The following is a 14,474-nucleotide window of genomic DNA, read 5'->3' as shown; positions in this document are numbered from 1 at the left end:
TAAAAGGAGTAGAGAAAAGCTTGGCTCTCCTTTGCACTTCCAGAAGGTGTTCTCCTACATTTGACAGCGTGAAGAGAGTAGGTTTTGATTGAATGAGCAATAAATAACATTATCTAGAAATACATTTAAATTAAAGACTGACAGTCACAGATATTACACAATCAGAATAACCACCTTGCAGACTTATTTTGTTCTTGTGTCCTCCTACTTTAGCAAGTGTGTGATGAATCAACAGAAAATATTTCCTGAAGATGCCAATTAAACATCTTACATCATCCCTTATATTGGTAAAGCAGTTCATACTTTCCCAAGTGCTTTCACATTAAAAAAAGGTGAGGACATTTAATCAACAATTGGGTCATTTATTAAATTAGACTCATAAAGAGGAATAATTAACTGGCTCTAAAATTCTAGTGTCTGTTTTCCAAGTGTAGTGCTAAATCTGAAATTACAGAGAAACCTCTTTGGGGTCAAGAAGTAGACAAAAACGATTTAACATTTTTTCTATATTGCCATATTTCAGAAAAGAACAGAATAAATGATTCAAAAATAGATGTTCTTTTTCTAAAATGTAGAAATGGTAACTAAAAGTACTGTTTCTTTAGCATTATTATATAATGTTTAGCTATAAACTTTAACAGATCACTCATTTACAGGCGCTTAGTAATGTGGAGAGCTACTAGGGACTCCTAAAGAAAACTTTTAAAAGTGGTTCTTAGTGCTGCTGTCAAATAAGAGTCTGAACAGCATCTACGACACTATAATTTGATTGCTATAGAGATCAAAGTTTGTGCCACCTTCTTTCCATATGCCACCTACCTAACCGCTGTGGCAAATGAACATGTAAAAGCCAAGGTTCCATGTAAGGCCATATGACCTCTCTCTTCACTTCTGATCAACACCAACAATTTACAGTTGCAAGTACCTTCCCAAAAAACCAAAGTTCTTTCATATTTGCTGTCTTGTTTCACTTTTTCAGTAGCCATAGGAGACAATCTGTGTTTTTATTCCACTTTTTCCTACTGAGGAAGCTGAGACACAGAGTCCCTAAGAAACTTGCCTGAGGTGGCACTGTTAATAAGCAGCAAAATATGGAACCACAGCCAGGATTGTCTATGTTCTTTCTACCGGACATGCTGCCTTGGTCAAAGGGAAATGGGTGATTAGGCATTTGTCCAGATAACTTTGGTAAAATATACCCCAGTACTCCTGAAGAAATTAATACTTGTTCCAACATGATAAGCACATCTTTTAGGAAGTGAGCTCATTTTTATTCAATAGTCATTACTTTCTAATTTAAATACTTTCTCATTTAAGGTTATTGATATATTGAGGTCTTTGAGATGAGAGTGGCTAAATTAGCAGCACTTTCCCACCATGGTTGATGTAGACTGCGCTCCCTCTTTACCTTGTAGAGACTAGCACTTCCCCACTCTCATGTCTCCATTTATGGTATGAGCCTTTGGATGAGCAGGAGGGACTGGCTGGGACTGATGTGTATTGACCCGGTGCATGTGGCTGAAATGAGTAGAGCAGAACATTCCTGATTTAGGATGCTTCTGTTTGGACTGCGGCAACAACAAATTGTGAGCAGTTAGATGTTTGCATTATTGGTGCCCAGGCATGAGAAGAGAGAAAGAAAATGGGAAAATTCATTGGAGGTTTGGTTGGTATGAGTTTATTATTATTATTGGGGAAAAAAAAAACCCACTTAACATTACATTTACCATATGGACCATTTTGAAGAATATAGTTTGGTAATGTTAAGTATATTCATATTGTTGTGCAACAGATTTCTAGACCTTCTTCATTCTGTAACACTGAAACTCTATATCCATTAAACACTAATTCCTTCTTTCCCCTCTCCTTGGGAGCCACCTTTCTATTTTCTGTTTCTATGCTTTTGACCATTTTAGGTAATTCATATGAGCGGAACCCTACAGTATCTGTCTTTTTGTGACTGGTTTACTTCACTTTGCATAATGTCCCAAGGTTAATCCATGGTGTAGGATGTGACAAGATTTCTTTCTTTTTTACGGCTGTATAATATTCCACTATATATATATATGCCAGATTTTCTTTATCCTGGTATAACTTTTAATGCCATCTCACCCATTAGTTAGTGGTCACTATAGAAGTGGTTGACTCAACTGGTTAAACTAACCACGACCAAATAGGACGAAGCAAAGGTTTGGCACAAGGACTACAAAAAACCTTGTTGGTTTCATATTACTAAGCCCTAGGCCTTGCTGATCTGCTGCTTGAGCCATTCTCCATTCCCTAATCTTCTCTTATCCCTTTGTCACCTTTCTTTTACTCGCACCTAGCTGTGCCTGCTGCCGACTGGTATTGCTGGCCCCTGATAGAAGCGTTTGCAGATATCTCAGATAACTTCCTTTCCTCTTCCCATCTTAATGTTTACCTGAAACTTACTCCTTCCTTCTACCACATAGCCCTCCATCTGAATTATCTGGAGTGTGGCACAGACCTTTTCTATGTTTTGACAGTGAGATAGGTTCTGCAGCCATTGAAGCATTGGGAGGATGTGCTGGGGGTGGAGGTGGTGAGATTTTCATCTCTGGTGGCAAGAACTTTTAAAATAAACTTACTTTTTTCCCCCCTGAGAGATCCCTTTATTCAAGCAAACTTATTATAATTCAGATTTTCTTGATTCCCCACAGAGCCTCACAAAATTCAGAAGTCTGTCCCTGCAGGGAATTTCACTTATAATGGCCTTCATTCGAAAGATCTAATTCTGTTCTCTTTCAGTGTGCACATGGGAGAGTGATGGAAGTGCACAAAGAAAGGCAAGCAACCCCTGAAGAACTGGAGTTTCAATATCATCCGTATCACTCAGGGTGATGGAGGACATTCTGCAGACATGAAGCCGTTGGCAGGCGAGAGAGGAAGAGACAATGAGAGACATTAGGCAAGAGTTTTAAGAAGGTGCCTTTTCTGTTCTCAAACTACTGTTTCTTTTCTTTTGTTTTCTCACCTAATTGCTGTAACTTCCTACGCCTGGATGTTATTATATAGATTTTTTTTTTTTTTTCAAAACAACAGAAAATGCTGAATCCACTTGATAAAGTGGAATTGACATGTAGATTTCAAAGAGGAGGCTTTGTATCTCCCCTTCTAGCCAGCTGTGCTTAGTTTATCTGAAGCAAAAAAATTTTAACGACAATAGGTAATGGCTTTTTCAGTTCTGTAGAGAACCGAAGACAACCAGGGAAGGCAGAGGTCTGTTGCTTGGGGCAGGTTAGGTATAATGCTGATGGATGAGAGAGAGGTTGTTGTTGTTTTTTTTTCAGTTTAAGAAGAATGACCACAAAGAACAAGGATTCAAAGTTACCAAAGTCTAAGGTGAGTGAAGGGACTGCAACAGAGCAGCTAACTTCTTCAAACAGGGTTCAAGTTTCCTGGACAGGGGGAATCACCTCTTAGGCAGAACTTGCAAATGGGTTTTTCGAACGCATTCTGGTGATTATTGAGAAATAGTGAGCAGTAGGAGATGTGCTACAAGATTAAAAATGGTTAAATACAGTTCTGACTTCAACAAGGATCAGAAGATGTGCCCCACAAACTGCATGGCAGGAACCTGACATTGATTTGGAAAAGCCCCTCGAGTGCGTTATTAAACTGTTGTTTTTTCGTTGTTAGATGAGGAAGTGGTGTTTATGGACACGATTACTAAAAACAAATGATGTCAAGGGATTCTTATTTCCTTTTCAACAGAATTACCAACCTAGTAAGGTTTCTCATAATACTTTTGTGGATAAGTTGGGAGACATATTGGTGAGGGTAGTGGCTTTCAAACTTGTTTTGACTGTGAACTTCAGTAAGATACATTTTACACCATTAGCCGGGATATACAATTGAAATGAAAGTTTCATGAAACAGTACTTACTTACCCTTACTACACATGATACACTCTGAATTTTTTATTTCATTTTTATAATTAAAGCTGGCCATAGGCTATTAGGTTGATTTCCTGATGCACTATGATCACAACACATAGGTGATAGTTCAAACACATGGGTTCATAATCCAACAGAGAGTCTAGTAGTGCCCTAATTTTATCTGAGTCTATCTAGCCATCAATTTTATCATAGATGAAGACATAGAAGGCATTCATCAAATCCACAGTGACACAAGGTTGGGAAGGACACTGATGATATTTTGTAATAGCAGAAGAATACAAAGATATAGGCTGAATCCAATAAGATGGAATTAAATATAGACTAATGTCAGATCCTGCACTATAATGCAAATCACCAAGTGTGCAAGTACAAGATGAGGAGGTGGGGATGAGAGACCTATGAATTTTTAGTCCTCTATAAGCACATCAAAAGTGTCCAAAAATCCAATTCAACATTAGCTGTGGTTTCTTAACCTGTGCTATTTATTTCCTTAGCATTTTGCAAAAGTACCTTGGGGTTGCTATGCGAACTACCGTTGGTGGGAGTGAGCCTGAATAAAAAGGTTCTGGGATAGTTACTTCTTGTTTGAATCTGCTGTTAGCATCAGTTTTATAAATAGGGACTTATTTTGTTTGAAGTAAACGTTCTTTGGCAAAGTCTTTTTGAAAGCCACCAGGTAAAATGAACAGAGACTAAGAATATACAAAGAGGGTTGTGATAGTTCCCATTCTACCTCTAAGTTCGTCAGAGCACATCTGGATTATTTTATGCATTTCTGGAAGCCTCATTCCCAAAGAGACACAGATGGACCGTGTTTCTAAGAGAGATAATGGGAACATGTTCAGAGAAGAGTGAAGGAACTCAAAGCCATTCCAAATGAGGTACAGTTAGGCGGATCGTGGGCGTGACTTAGGGAGCCTGAGAGAGTTGTTCACATATATCGATAAGGCTGTCATGTGGAGTAGACAGTTTGATCGAGTAGTTTGGTGAAAAAAATGTGGACTTCGGCATCGGGCCGACCAGGTGCAAATTTGGGCCCTGCCACTTACTGGTTGTGTGACCCTGATCAAGTTACTCAACTCCTCTGAACCTTGTTTGTCATATTCATTAAAAATAGGGGAACGTAATACTTACCTTGAAGAACTGTCATGAGGATGAAGTAAGACAGCATACATCTGTCTAGTGCCTGGTTCACTAATGTATTTATTTCATAGAACACAGGTTAATTTCATAACACAGGCCTGAAGAGTGGCAGTGAGGCTAGATGGTGAAGGTTAAAGGAAGGTGAAAGAGCTAAGTGGATCCTGGAAGAGCTTTACATTAGTCAGAGACACTGAAAGGCAGAATGAGCTGCTTGGGGGAGGCAGTGAGTTCCCTGTCCCAAGAGGCATTTGAGGAGAGGTTGGACTGTTAACTACATGAGAATATTCTGGAGGGAAGTCCAGCATCAAACGATTGGGTGGAGGAGTAGGGTTTCCAGTAGACTAACTACTTCAATAGATTAAATGCCTGGGGCCAAAATTTGCCCCTCCAACAACCAGTTACTGTCGTTCTTTCATAACATGGATGATGCCTCCCCCCACCTGTTAGGCCCATCTGACAAATGGGTATTTTGGGGAACCACTGGGGAGTTTACAGATGATCCAGTCAGCATTTAGGGAGGACTGGTTATGTATCAGATACTCTAGACAAACACCTCAAAGTGTGTACCTCAGGAACAGTGGGTGAGCCGGATTATCAGTCATACAAAAGTGTCCATGTTGCTTATATATCAGCTGCTGGGCTGATTTGGTGAAGCACGTTAGGCTGGCTCCAAGGGAAAATCAACTCTCAAATTTGCTATTGCACCAAGAGAGTTGGTCCAATTCCCAATTCCATTCTAGTCAGGCACGAGATGGAAGTGAGTTACCAGAGCAGGATGATTCAAAAGCAGCCCCGGAAATAAAGAGCCCAATCTCTTCATAATCAACTCATCTGCTGAAGTGGAAGGCCTGCTTGTTTATAGAGGTGCTTACAAAGGGAACTTATACTTCAGAGTTTACACCGAGAGTCCAGTTTCGCATTTCAGTAAATCTGCAAAAAGATATTGATTTTGGACAAATGGCTGATTTTATTGTCAAAGCAAATTTTGTTTCTTGAGATGATTAGATTTTATTAAACTATTTTCTAAGTGCCACTGAACACACATTCTGTGAATAAACAGAATATTCCTCAACCAAATGACATTACATTTGTCACCCACTAAATAGAATGCTACTTGGTCATCTCCAATTGGTGTTGAAAAGAGAGGAGTTGGAAAAATGCTAGTTGGGGTCAGAAAGCTTGCGCTCGAACCTTGGCTGTAGCACTTACTAACTCTATGGTCACAGTATAACACAATATCTTCCTACTAGTTTTCCCCTCTGTAGGTGGGGTAATTACACTTCTCAAGGGTGGTTGGGCTGCGGAGATAAAGTGTGAATAACATGCTTAGAATAGTCCCGGGCACATAGTAAGCTCTCAATAAGTGGCAGCAGTTATTATTAGAATTACTACAGTGCAAACATCAGGATATGTTGAAGATTAGGGCAGGCTATTGAAGACTGAGTCTTCCCGGGGCTCAGGTTTGCCTCAGAAAAGTACAGATAAAGAGAGGACTGTTGTTTGCATCACTTCCCAGCTCCCAAAGGTACTCTAGTACGGCTGGGCCTTCCCTGTTGGGGACCTTTTGGTTTTGAAATGCAGGGAAAGTATGACAGAACTGTAGGAACTACATTATATTTATGTAGAGAAACCGTCATGGAGTTGGAAGGGACCTTGAGAAAACAGCCGATCCACGTTCCTGACTCCGGAGAGGCCTGGATTTCAAGCATTCCGAGATGATTATTGCCAGGCAACATTTGCTTTCACCGTTTCAAAAGGTGGGGACGCTGTGAGCTCTTTTGATAACGTATGATTGCTGCCACGTAGCCTCAGAATCAGTAAGCTCTTCATAAGGTCTGATGCGAAGCTTCCTGCTGTAGCAGAGGCCTCTCTTTTCTCTCCTGTCTGTTCCTGTCAGCAGAATCCGGGCGCTCTCATTTAGATATCTGTCTCCGCCTTCACCCATCGGTATATTTTGATTTACTGATACATGAAACGGAGCGCAGCGTAAGCTCCGCTGGATCACAGTAAGTACTACTATAAACAACAGGGGCTTTGTTTGGGGAAGGTGTTAGGAAGCTCCCCACTCGGCTTTCTTCCCTCTAGCTGAAGGCAGCTCGTGTTCTTAAGTACAGTCGCGGGAGACGTGGTCCCCGATCTGGCACAGCTGTCGAAACAGACAAGGGAAGCTCTGGCCACAGAGGCCGAGCATCTGGGAAGGTGTGGCGCACACCGGCCCCCTCCTGGCAGACGCTCTGCCCACTCACCCGTCTGATTTCATTTAGCGTTCTCCAACTTTCGTCCACCTGCGCCGCACATGCGTACTGATTTGCTTCAATGCCCAACCCGCCCCCCCCCCCCTTCCCAGGCAAACATCTCAAAAGAGTGATTTATTTTCACTTTCTCCATTTCCTCACCTCCTACACTAGCACTGCAATCTGACTCCAATTAATTAGCACTCCACCAAAGGCACTCTTATCAGTCACGAATGCTGTCAAACTAAATGGCTTCTTAAAAAACCACCTTATTTATGTGACCTCTAAGCAGCATTTGAGATTAACCATTCCCTTCCTTTTGAAAGCCTGTTTCCCTTGGCTTTTTTGACCACATACATTCCTGATTTCCTTCCCACTTGGCAGGTCTCTTCCTCTCAGTCGCCTCTGCGGACTCCCATTCCCCAGCCTTCTCCTGAATACTGATATTCCTAGGATTTTGGTCTTAAATTTTCTCTCTTTTTTTTTTTAATGCTATGTAGCCTCCCTGGAAGATCTTATCCACTCCACTGTCTGCCATTACCAGGTGTAAACTGATAATCTCAAATCTTATTTCCATTTCAAGCCTTGAGCTTTCTAGGCCTCTATCGAATTGCCTCCCAAATATATTTACCTGGATGCACATGGGCACCTCAAACTCAACACACCCCGAACTGAATCCATTATCCAACCCTCACCCACACCTTCTTCTCCTTCTCTTGTAACCTTTTCAGGGAACGGTACCAGCAGACACATAGTTCTTTTATTATGAAATTAAGTCAGTCAACAAGTTGTTTGATTTTACCTCCAATATTTCACCAATCTGTCTAGCCTTTTTTTCTTTTTTTAAATATATTTTTATTGATTTCAGAGAGAGGAAGGGAGAGAGGGAGAGAGAGAGAGAGAGGAAGGGAGAGGGAGAGAGAGAAACATCAATGATGAGTCATTGATCGGCTGCCTCCTGCACGCCCCCTGCTGGGGATCAAGCCCCCAACCTGGGCCTGTGCCCTGACCAGGAACCGAACCGTGATCTCCTGGATCCTAGGTTGATGCTCAACCCCTGAGCCATGCCCGGCCAGGCCTGTCTAGCCTCCTCACTCCACAGTGCTGATACTTTAGGTTTGGCCGTTGTCATTGCTTCCTACGTAACCTAGGTAAAGCTGAGCAGCTTCATGGTCAGTGTCATCGCAGAGTTGTATTCCAAAGAAATATCATTTGAATATCGCTCCCCCCCAAAAACCCAAAATTAGAAAGCAATCTAATCTGTAGGGAAGGCTCTTGAAAAGGTACTAATCATTTATATATTGATATGTTTTGTCCCTGTCACACTTATATTACTTCCACTGCCTATTAAGTGATCTCCTTGCCTCTAACACTGTTTTCTTCCATTTGATTCTCTATGCTACAGCTAGAATGATCTTTGAAAAATGCATTCCCATGCTTAATATTATTTTAAAAATGCATTTCCCTGATTAATGCTATTATTGGCCTCTTACTGTCCACTGGATAGAACTGAAACTCTATCATGCTTATACGGCCCTTCACCATATGCTCCCCCTTAGCTCTGTAGCTTCATCCATCTCTCACTACTTCTCTGTATTCTTTGAACCATAGTGTCCTTCTGGTATCGGTATATATGGTAACTGTGCCTGCTGAGCACTTATATGCATTTCCAAAGAACATGTGGCCCACCTTGGGAGACTAGTTGGATACACAGTTGGGTAACAGAGAACAGATTACATATTAAACGTGGTGATACTAACTTTCAGTAAGAGAGTGACACAGGAGTGAGGACTAGAGCCATCAGGGAAGGTTCCCATGGAAGAGATGAGGTGTGAGGAGGGTGAGGAGTGGGATCTGGACCAGAAGAGGTAATTCCAGGCTGAGGGAATGGGGCCGTGAGAAGCGAGCACCTACTAAAGGTGCAGGATTATAATCTGGACGCTGAGATAGAGGTCAGTATGGACTCAATGTTCTCTGCCGGCCCAAGAGGAAAAAGTCTAGTTACTCTTTAGGGTGCTTTAAGCGCAGGACAGGAAATGATGGACAGCAGCAGAGATAGCTGCCGGATGATCTGGACATGAAGCTTACTCCTCCCACCCCCCAAATGACTGTTTTTCTAAGTCTTTTATGTAAGGAAAAGGGATGGGGGCATCATGGAAACTGAGGCTTGGAATGAAACGTCACAGGAAAAATGTGATTCTCTTTCCTGGTTACCAGGGTCCCTTTTCAATGGGCTGCACTCTATTATCTCAACCTGAAAGGGACAAGGTCGCTTTCATGGTGGCAGTTTGGCTTGCAAAGTGTCATGTGAAAAAGAACCCTTCTCATGGTGATGAGGATCATATGTTTGCTTTATTTAAGATGAAGAAGTCTCTTTTCAGCATAACTTTTCCACACAGAAACATAAGTTGTTTTGAGTTGACTGATTGCAGTTCTAGGCGTGCTATTCGAAGTTAAAAATATCCCACCAGTGAATCATATACGTGTATCTCCTCTCCTTCATTCCCCTCCTCCATATAAACACATTCACACCCTTCCTTCCTGCCATAAATGATGTTCCTTGTCCTTGCCTTCTGCTGGATTTTGCATTATAGAAAGTTAGATTGCTCTAGGACTCGATAGCCTGATCCACCCAAATCCCTCTTAAGAATGGTTCATTCATTTTGTCTGTTTTCCAGGCCTCCCAATTCCCATTTTATTTTTTTAAAAAATATTTTTATTGATTTCAGAGAGAGGAAGGGAGAGGGGGAGAGAGACAGAAACATCAATGATGAGAGAGTTATTGATCGGCTGCCTCCTGCACGCCCCCTGCTGGGGATCGAGCCCGAAGCCCGGGCCTGTGCCCTGATCAGGAATTGAACCCCGACCTCCTGGATCCTAGGTCGGTGCTCAACCGCTGAGCCACGCCCAGCCGGGCCCTATTTTATTTTTATAGTTGACTCTATTTGACTATTTTCTGAGTTTCTGAATAAGGCTGGGGCACCTAGAGAAGTAACCCCAATAGGCAAATTTCTAGTGTTTTATAGAGCTGTGGATGCCTGGCAACTGGAGAAGGGAGGGGACGTTAGAGCTGATGACTGAAGCAAGGTCTCTGGGTGGTGTGTTCACTTCCTTTTCCTAGTTATGCTAAGTTTCGGGTGGCCTGGGTGACAAAGCAACAGGACTATCCTAACCGTGGAGGCCACAGTGGGCTGCGCACCCAGCAGCAATTCTACATTCCTTGCCAACAGAACCCTGATTCTGGTTCAAGAACTCGGTAGCAATATGCTCAGGAACGGTGACCCAGTTCCAAAGGGCCTGAATCCATTTGGGAAATCTCATTTCCCCTTTGCCAGTGACTGGTGGTGGCATGGGCATGTGACTCAATTCTGGCTATTGTGACACAAGAAGAAAATCTGCCGGCATCTTTGCCTACTTCTGGTCATCTCACTGTGAGATAATGAAACCTTATTGTTTAAACCACTTTTAGATAGGTGTTTTATAATTTGTCATCAAAACCATCCTCTCTGATACACCAACCAATCTTAAAACCCTCAATTTCTATTCTAATTCATTTGAAAAGATTATCCAATAATCTACTTCATTAGAGTCACAGATTCATGGAATATTAGACTTAAAAGGCCCTCTGAGGATGTCTGGTCTATTTTGCTCATTTTATTTTATTTTATTTTTTTGTTAATCCTCACCCGAGGATATTTCTTCCATTGCTTTTCAGAGACAGAGAGAGAGGGAGGGAGGGAGGGAAAGAGAGAAAAATCAATGTGAGAGAGACACATTGTTGGTTGCCTCCTGCACACCCCAGACCAGCAGGGGGAGGGAACCCGAAACCCAGGTACATGCCCTTGACTGGGAATCGAACTCAAGACTCTTCAGTGCATGGGCAGATGCTGTGACCACTGAGCAACACGGGCCAGGGCTGTTTCCCTCATTTTAAATACCAACCTCTTGTGTCTGAAGACTGAGAAGCTCATCCTAGGGTGCTGGGTCTGTGTTGTATGCTCTATAATCTCTCTACATGTCTAATCCTGATTTTGTAGAATTGTGGTAAAATCAGAATTGTGGATTCAGACGAGAGCTACACTAGATTTTCCCATTTAGTCTCACTGGCATAAAGCTTTCCTAAATACACGTAAAATAGATCGCAGAGGGAATGATGCTGTTACTTAAGAAAACTTTCAAGTGCCCTAGAAATAGCTGTTTACAGATACATAAATAACAAGTCATGTTCATATAGTCATTTAAAAATATTTAGTCAGTACTTTCTCAAATGCGAAGTACTGTGTTATTTAAAAATAGTAAAATTATATATCTAGGAAACTAATAAATGAGATTGGCCTTATCCTCTAATTGATTCAAATTTGAGCGACTTTAATTCTTACGCCAACATTCCATCCAGCATTACTCCCATCCTAGCTTGCCATTTTCTCCCAACTGAGTTTTTCTGAGGAGGAAAAAAGTAACTTACATAAAGAGAAACTTCTGCCATCTGATGTTATAACAGATACCCCAGGCTTCCTTTCTACCTAATTTCTGTATGAGAAAATGGTTATTCATTTCCATGATGCCAAATGGAGAGAACGCTTGAAAACCAGTGGCGCCTACCTGAGTGATGTCCATTCCCGAGTCACAGCTCAGTGGCTGTGTGGAAGTCAGACCGTTTGAGCCGATTATAGTGGTGATCACAGCATTCTCATCAATTCTCCGAATCATGGTCCCATCCACAAAGTAAATGAATCCATGCCTATCAACTGTGATGCCTGTTGGGAAAGAGCAAATGAACATTAGGAGGCTAGTGGGCCACATTTGCACCAAGATCAGGAATTTGAAAGAAGCCGTAGAAATGGAAAAGCATTTTAAGGACATATGGATTCAATTTTGCTCAGCACGGCCAGGCCAGTAATGGGAGAGGTCTGTTCGAGCACACATTCGCTTCTTTGTGTATTGAGAAGAAATGATAAAATGTAACATGTAGAGATAAAGCCAGGTCTAATAATTTCCTGTCGTCTAGTTTTACATTTCCACCCCCTTGGCACTTGCTTAACAGAAAAAAGATACCCCTTTAAGATAAATGCAAAAAGACAAGGGAGGCAGTATTTATTACATTTCTTTTAGGGTGCAGATGTGTAGGCTACTTGCTTATTTTCATAGTTGAATTAGAAATAACTGACTTGGAAAGCATGAAAATTACTTTCATTAATTCACCCTCAGTTAACAAGGGGTTTGTAATAATCCTGGTAAACTGAACTGAGTTTTTTCTCTGGAGTATCTATTAAGGGGGGGGGGGGTGACCGGGGTGGAGAGCAAAATTATGGTGTCACAAAGTGAATGGTTAAGCATCTAGAAAAAATAAAAGCCAATAAAATTTTCACAGTTTTTACACACTGTGTTAACTACAGCCTGGTTTCTTGGAAAATAGAATAGCAGTTAGAAGGCTAGGGCTCTAATACTGAATACATCACTTATAACTGATGGGTGACTTTGATGGAGAAACTTGCCCCTCTAAATTTCAACCTCTTCTTTGGGAAAATATGGAGATTATCTGCCTATGATATTGTGATTTGTTATTAAAAATGTGTGTGTATAAATATATATATACACACATATATATGGTTTTCGTCCCTATTTCTAACAAAGAGCACCTAAAACTCTTGGAATTGTCTATGGTGAGAGATAAAGGTATCTTTTGTTATGTTAATGAGCTAACTTGGAACCTTACCTAAATATGGGTAGTTTGCCAGTGGAGCCAACCTTGTGATTAGAGGGTTGGAGATTGAGCTCAATCATAAGGGCCAATGATTTAATCAATTGTGTCTATGTAATGAAGCCTCCACAAAAACCCAACAGGACATGGTTCAGAGAGCTTACGTGTCGTGTGAACATGTGGCAAGTTGGGGAGAATGGCTCACTCTGAGAGGGCCTGGGAGCTCTGTGCCCTTCCCCCGTATCTTGTCTTACGCATCTCGTCCATCTGGCTGTGCCCGAGTTGTATCTTTTTATAATAAACTGATGATGTAATAAGTAAATTTTTTTTCTGAGTTCTGTGAGTCATTCTAGCCAATTAACAGAACCCAAGCTGGGGGTTGTTGGAACCTCTGCTTGATAGCCCAGCTGATCACAAGCACAGGTGACAGACACCCTGGACTTGAGATTGGCATCTGAAGTGGAAGTGGCTGTCTTGTGGGACTGAGCCCTTAACTTGCGGGATCTGACACTATCTCCAGGTAGATAGTATCGAAATTGAGTGAAATTGTAGGACACCCAGCTGGTGTCCAAGAATTGCTTGCTGGTGATATGGAAACCCACTCACCCCTACCCTGTCTGCGCTGGAAATTGGTTTTATGACACCTTTTACTGCCTTAGCCAGGTAAGGTGACCAGCTGTCCTGGTTTGCCTGAGACTGAGGCAGGGTTCAGTTTTAAAACTGGGACAGTCCTAGACAAACTGGGATGAGTTGGTTTCTCAAGCTTGGGTTGTTATAAGCCTCATATGATATAGTACATTTAAAAAGTGTCAGACACATATAAAGAACATATGGTTCAACTCCTGCTTTCCTTGGTGCTTTTAACAGTGCTCTTGAAAATAACCACATGGCATTACTTTAAAAGCAGTGTACAATTTTGGCTTTTCTCATCTCTCTTTATTCAGACCTTGTGAAACTTAGACTGTATGTTAAAAGTCAGGAACATCTGTGATAACAAGCATGTCCTTTTAGCACATACACACATGCACAATAATTTTCCTGGCAAAGAGTGAACTCATCTAAAGACAGTTTATAAACCCAACTTAATAAACTGCTTTTAGATGAGCTAATTCGTTGGCAGGAGGTTAATACTAAGACTGGCCTTTATGGCGTACTTTGATTAATTCTGATGTTCCTCATGAAGTATTAATCCTTAACATCTATAAAAGCTACAGATTCATTTTAACTTTCCCAGAAAGCCTCTAAAGTCATTTATGTTCTGGTGAGTTCTCCAAGGAAAACAGCGTGTCCAAACAAGGAGAATTCCATGCCAATAAGTCCCTTTATCATTTTTAGAGAAATAAGAACTTTGAAAGAGGTTTGTAAAGACTTTTAAGATTGGGTTAGGTCATAGAATGAGGACACATGAATATTCTTTTTATCTCCAGAATATCTGGACTGAGGAGGAACCAAGGAGGTACCTCTACTTTTTATTTT

General features: G+C 41.4%; 1 protein-coding gene across 1 annotated transcript in view; it reads right to left on the bottom strand.

Annotated features, from left to right (window-relative positions):
- TENM1 (teneurin transmembrane protein 1) overlaps positions 1-14,474 on the bottom strand; it is a 711,536-nt gene that overhangs the window by 53,745 nt on the left and 643,317 nt on the right. The window contains exon 26 of the mRNA XM_081125839.1: positions 11,900-12,054. Within this exon, the coding sequence (XP_080981965.1) occupies positions 11,900-12,054 (155 nt within the window). The remainder of the gene's footprint in view (positions 1-11,899; positions 12,055-14,474) is intronic.

The sequence above is a fragment of the Miniopterus schreibersii genome, assembly GCF_964146895.1.
Source record: "Miniopterus schreibersii genome assembly, chromosome: X".
In the NCBI taxonomy this organism is placed as follows: Eukaryota; Metazoa; Chordata; class Mammalia; order Chiroptera; family Miniopteridae; genus Miniopterus; species Miniopterus schreibersii.
The sequence above is the reverse complement of the archived record's forward strand: the minus strand, read 5'-3'. Positions and strand labels throughout refer to the sequence as shown.